The 6,215-nt window shown below is 39.0% G+C and overlaps 1 protein-coding gene across 1 annotated transcript in view; it reads left to right on the top strand.

Moving 5' to 3' along the window:
• Positions 1-5,996, top strand: part of LOC115234505 (guanine nucleotide-binding protein G(o) subunit alpha) — a 25,868-nt gene extending 19,872 nt beyond the window's left edge. Inside the window, exons 7-10 of the mRNA XM_029805639.1 lie at positions 1,459-1,587; positions 2,198-2,327; positions 3,337-3,490; positions 3,573-5,996. Coding sequence (XP_029661499.1) covers positions 1,459-1,587; positions 2,198-2,327; positions 3,337-3,490; positions 3,573-3,760 — 601 coding nt within the window. The 3' untranslated portion in view covers positions 3,761-5,996. The remainder of the gene's footprint in view (positions 1-1,458; positions 1,588-2,197; positions 2,328-3,336; positions 3,491-3,572) is intronic.
• Positions 5,997-6,215: the final 219 nt, after the last annotated feature.

The following is a 6,215-nucleotide window of genomic DNA, read 5'->3' as shown; positions in this document are numbered from 1 at the left end:
CTTTCCCTCTCTAGGGAGATATTATCTGGACTCTCTTGTTCGCCTCGAGTTTGGCATGTCTTAAATTGCCAGACAGATCCTTCATAGCGGCTCTATATTCTCTCTCTCTCTCTCTCTCTCTCTTTATAATTCAATCTATCTTTCTATTTCCTGCGCATTCTCTCTCTCTCTCTCTCTCGTTTCTGCACTCTTTCATTCTATCGAATCATTTCTTATTCTCTCATATTTTCTTGCTATACTTTTTGCATCTTTTTTTCTGCTTCTTTTTTCCTTGTCAGAAACGAATTTATCTGTCCTCTTTATCATCAGCTCCCGACTGCTTCTCTTTTCATCTCATTTCTTTTTTTCTTTTTTTTTTTTTCATTACGTAGGCCAAAAGGAATGACGTTTCTCACCTTGCAACCTCTAAACGCCGTAAGCAGTGGCCTAGAAAGATGGCGCTTGCGTGGCTCTTCCTCATGGTTTTTTAACCCCTTACTTCCTCTTCTACTTCTTGGAAATTATACGGAAATTCGGTGATTATTGAATCATCGTCACCTGATATTTCTTGCTTTGAAAAATAATTGTTATTATTCTTAGCACTCAATGCTCTCATTATCGAGCATTCGTCATTTGACACTAGGCATTCAATATTTGATACTTAAACCCCCAACATTGCACATTCAATATCGAGAAATATATTTAAGCCGCTACTCTATTTACAATATAACTTGCTAAAATAAAAATAAATAATTTTCACGAATATTTCATAAACTTTGATTCTATTATTTACTTATAAGTTGCCTTCTCTGTGACATCTGTATCATTTGTGTATTAAAATAATATGTTTAAGAAAAAATAATCGGACTTTCGCCAATTTTTTCGGCGAGCGTTGAGTTACAAATATTGCGCCGATTTTGCGGACAATTGGCGAGAAACTTCTAAAGCGTTTGTACTGGTGGAAACGTTTCCTTGCAGCAGCCAGTTCGCACGGTAGTTTACGAAGACCCGATTACAGTAACACCATTTATTATATCTGCCCGCTACTTGTTGCAAACCGCGCCCTAGCTCCCATCTATGTCAAGCTAACACTCCCACCATTCGGGATCGAATCTAGATTTATTATACAAGTAGATCTATTACCATTAATTAATTTTATTCGGTCGAGAATTTATTGTGATAATGATAAAAATGTGCTTATAAGAAGAATGTGCTTATATGAAATATGTGCAAATCACAATTCCATATGTGCTTATAGAAAGAATTGTACTTATGAAAATGAATAAATCGGAATTAGTTGCCATTTTATGAAATTAATGTTAGAGATACTCAAAACAAAATGCCCAAAATAAATTTATCAATATTAATTGTCAAAATACTTTGGACATCAAAATATTTAATGGTGTCGTTAATGTATAACAGAATTACATCCTGTAATACGATATAGCCACATTTTCACGAATTGATCGTTTCTCATAGCTTCCTGGATGACTTGGATCGATTAGGAGCCAGGGAATACCAACCAACGGAACAAGATATTCTCAGGACCCGAGTGAAAACGACGGGGATCGTGGAGGTTCACTTTTCCTTCAAAAACCTCAATTTCAAGTAAGTTGTATTTAAGTTACGTAAAATTAAATAAGAAGAAATTATTAAATTAAAACAGAAATAAATTTGGATATATAGATTCATGGTGGTTTCATGTAAAATTGTCTTGCGCCCGATGGCGCAATAAACCAAAGATATCAATCGCTCTTGCTTCATTATGTTGACTCATTTCTGTAATCTCGTGGGTGAGCGCGGCATTTCAGAGACGCGAGGCGGCTATCTTGTTATGAATGGTCGGCGTAGAATGAGTCATTACTGTGAAAATTCGAGCGTTCGCTTGTGGAGCGTTGACTCTATACTATATTTCTATTTCGATTTGTCGGAGAAACTCGAAAGTAGCGTCGTTAGCTGTTAAAAATCGCGCGTGTCGAGATAGCATTACATCTCCATTAAATCAGCCGCCTAGTCTCTCTCAAGGAAATTAAATGTCAATTAAGAGCTAATTAAAAGACGCGACATTGTGCACTTGAAACAGTAATAAAAGTTTGATACGATTTTAGATATAAATATTGATGTTTTGTTTATCGAGATTATAGATTTTTAGAAAATAAAATAATGATAAGAGAGATAAATTGTAATTATTTTCATGCTCGTTTTTTTTTTCTGTTAGATTATTTGACGTTGGTGGTCAGAGGAGCGAGCGTAAGAAATGGATACATTGCTTCGAGGATGTGACTGCTATTATTTTTTGTGTGGCAATGTCCGAATACGATCAGGTTTTGCACGAGGATGAAACGACGGTAAGTACGAGATGCCCTTAAATGGTCCTTTCATCTCAAAACTCTGAACATCACGATTTGCTTTCATAATCTTAAAGCGATTAAGTATACGTTATCATAAATATATTATCATAAAATAATAGTGTTTTATATATATTCTATTAATACATTATTCAAACTTCTTACGCGCGCCGTATTAAAATATAATAATAAAAATATAATAAATCTGTTTTTATAAAAAGCTCGTAATATCGAAATACGTAGAAATTATTGCGATTTTCGTGTTGTAATCAATATATATCACATTTTTAAATACAAGTTATTTAAATACTTGAATAAAAACTACATTTTTGATCCACGAGGAACGATAGAAATCAACTAATTTCTTTCTTCTCGTTGCGCTCAATTGCAAATGTGCGCACTCATGCGATTATATTGAGCGGGATAATCTTAGGCACGGTTGATACCGAGTTGAATGTACGATTCGTCAGAAGAATATCAAACCCAAAATTAGGAACGTGACGGAGAGTACGCGTAAACTGAAGCTCCGAAGAATCAAGGGATCAATTGCCGAGGTCGTTGCACGTGGGAAGATTCCATTGAACTCTCCGTTTGCGTGCATAGTGACACGCGCGCGTTATCATCTCACCAATGTTGATTGTCACTAGGGTGCCTGTCTCTCGTCGTGACCTGTATCACCGGTCCATCACGAATCTATGTATATGGATCATGTTATACGGAGTGAATCACGTTCGCCATAAGGGGATCGCATGAAATACAATATTATACTTAAAGTGGACCTTATAAATTTCTCGTCGGCATGAATTATACATACACTATTTATAATGATGTAGTTATGTAAATGAATCGTGATTAATTCTTTCGCGCTTAATCGATTATTGTACTTTGCAAAAAAGAGGGGTGAGCTTTATAAAAGTTTATCCATTTTACATGGAAATATCGGCTCGTATAAATATCTATTCATGTGTAAACGAACAAAATCACACGATATCCTTCTGACATTTTACAGAACCGAATGCAAGAGAGCTTAAAGTTGTTCGACTCGATCTGTAACAACAAATGGTTTACCGACACCTCGATTATTCTCTTTTTGAACAAGAAGGATCTTTTCGAAGAGAAAATCCGCAAGTCTCCTCTTACAATCTGTTTTCCTGAATATGCTGGTAAGCGCGTTTTATGTGCACTATTATTTTCATTTATCTTGCTTTAAGATAACTAACGAATATTTCGAATGCTTCTGTACAGGTGCGCAAGAGTACGGCGAAGCGGCTGCATACATCCAGGCGCAGTTTGAAGCGAAGAACAAGTCGACCACGAAGGAGATCTACTGCCATATGACCTGTGCCACCGACACGAACAACATTCAATTTGTGTTTGACGCAGTCACAGACGTCATTATCGCTAATAATCTGCGCGGTTGCGGTCTCTATTAGGCTAATTCTGTATTCTACGTTAAGCGCAAACGGAGGAGGAAAACGTTACCACGACACGGCTGGCCGGACGATATACTTCAGCAGGTTCGAAGCTTGTTTCGATTCCATTCCGGCTCGAGGAAGAAAGAGAAAGAGAGAGACGATCCCTTTCGTTATCAACGCTGAGCAGACCGTAGCGGAACGCATTTAGTTTGTCTGATCTTATACTAACGAATCCGAGAAGCCGACGTCGTTCAATCGTTCGTGATGTCGGTCGAAGAAATGGCACGCTCCACGGCAGCGGGGAAGAACGATTACGGAGGGAACGCGTGCTTTAAGAATGAACCATCGTTGGCTTCGATTCTCGGACGGGTTAGATGTCGTTTTTACAGGAAACGAGACCGAAGCGATCGAGGACGGATTTGTTGGCAATGTCTACGATCTTAGTCTACGCAGAAAAAAAATTAAGGGAATTTTAATTAGGCGCTCGCGTTTCCACAACCCGTTTTCTCTCCATGGCGAGAAATGTGTCGCAAATTGCGCGCATGTCTGACCACCAATGACGATGAAAACGCGAGGATCTTATACGAAAATAGAGATCCATAGTCACGAATTAATCGATTGAAATAGCATCATCATGTCCTCTCGTGAACATCGAGATTATCGAGGCTCGAGCATTTTTATACCGCGATCTTCGGCTTCGTTCTCGTTTTGCGAGAAACGCTCGAGCATTCCATGACGCAAAGAGAAAAAGAGAAAGACAGAGTCATGTGTGCGCGCCACGCACACAAGTCGAAACCTTTATCCACAACTTTCGCACACAGATTATTAAGCGCACTCTCAAAATTTCGTTTATATATTCTCTTACGTCTCTTTTCATTGAACGGCACATCCGCACATTCGCGATTGGACGGATTTCCCGAGAATCTTTTTCCAGATTTGCATTTTGATAAGTAAAGAGGGCAACTGAAAAGCGGCACATTTTGTAACGCAAGAGTGTAATGTATCGATATTGCGAAATTTTCAAGCTTGATTTCTAGTCTATCAAGTTTGATTACTTCTCTTAATATAACGTTAGATATACTTTCTTTTCTTTTTACTTTACGTCATTTCCATACCGCGTAATTGCTGTACAGTTAATGTAATGACCACGCACACGGGATATTCCTAGGCACAGGAACTGATTATAGCCACAGATATCGATCTATACGCACATATACACGCATAATTATTTCGCAGCGGAAAAATTTATTCCTTCATTAATGATCGTCACTGTGAATGTCACAATATACTTTTATCATCACACATGTACACGAATATACAGAATATATACGAGATGTCGATCTGAGAAATCCTTGAATCAACGTTGAATCATCCGTTCGCTTTGCAAAATATATCCTGATAGAAATATTAGAAAGAAATGAAAAATTGTGTCAAATTTCTATAAAATTATTTGCTGAATCTTATTTGCGCGCGCATGGAATATATTGCAGATATCAAAGAAACTTTTACAGAATAGCAAGCCTTCTTACGAGACATTTGACGTTGTTATCGACATTACTGATAGTGATTCAAGATTTCACCGTTCTACGCTCCATACGTTCAAGCAGAAATGACACATGTATGCATGAGCGTGTACAATTTTTGGGACATCCTGCGCAACATGCGAAACAAATGCTATAGCGGGAATCCTAAGAGTGTATTTTTCTAAGTGCTTCTTTTTCTTCCTTTTCGTTTTTTCTATGGGGTGTATCGACAATACCGCTGATTAAGTTCAATATATGGGGGGAGGGAGAGAATGAGGGTGTAGGTGGATGAGAGGACGGGGGGAAGTGTACGAGAGCATGCACATGGGACCTCATATTTAGATGCGCGTAACCAGCACGTGTGTAACGTGTTCCGGGACGGGCGTGAATCTCGTTGCGCACAATCGTACTGTACTCGGCTATCTCGCATAAGCTATATTTTATTACACGAGAGTTGTGTTGAGGGGGGAAAGATACGGGCAAGAGAAACGGCCGGTGACGCATCGTCACACCGCATCGTTCGAATGCCACGAGACGCGCGTCTCCTGACGATTAGCTTTCGCGTCGGAATGAAAGAGGGTGAAAAAACAACGGGGAGACAGGCGCGCGTATAAGAATAGACGCGCACATTAGATTCATTAGAAAAATCGTGTGAATAACACGAGAATGACGCGATAGAAGACAGAAGCGGAATAGCATGAGATAGAACACGACTTTTGAACGCGAGACAAGAAAATATAGAATCTACAACTGTTCAATTCGTGATCCTAACTCGAATCCTGTAAGACTGTGCTTCTATGCCTATGTCTAGTCTTGTCAGCGAGTCGACGCTTCTTCGTCTCTAAAGTCCCTGTCTGGGTAATCATCGCGACTTTCCTCGCCGGCGCGTTTCGTCTTTCCGATGAAATTAACCAGTCCATTTTCTTTCGCGTGATCGTATCCGTCGCATC

Source organism: Formica exsecta, unplaced genomic scaffold (assembly GCF_003651465.1).
Source record: "Formica exsecta isolate Colony F162 unplaced genomic scaffold, ASM365146v1 scaffold2, whole genome shotgun sequence".
NCBI classification, from domain to species: Eukaryota; Metazoa; Arthropoda; class Insecta; order Hymenoptera; family Formicidae; genus Formica; species Formica exsecta.
The sequence above is the reverse complement of the archived record's forward strand: the minus strand, read 5'-3'. Positions and strand labels throughout refer to the sequence as shown.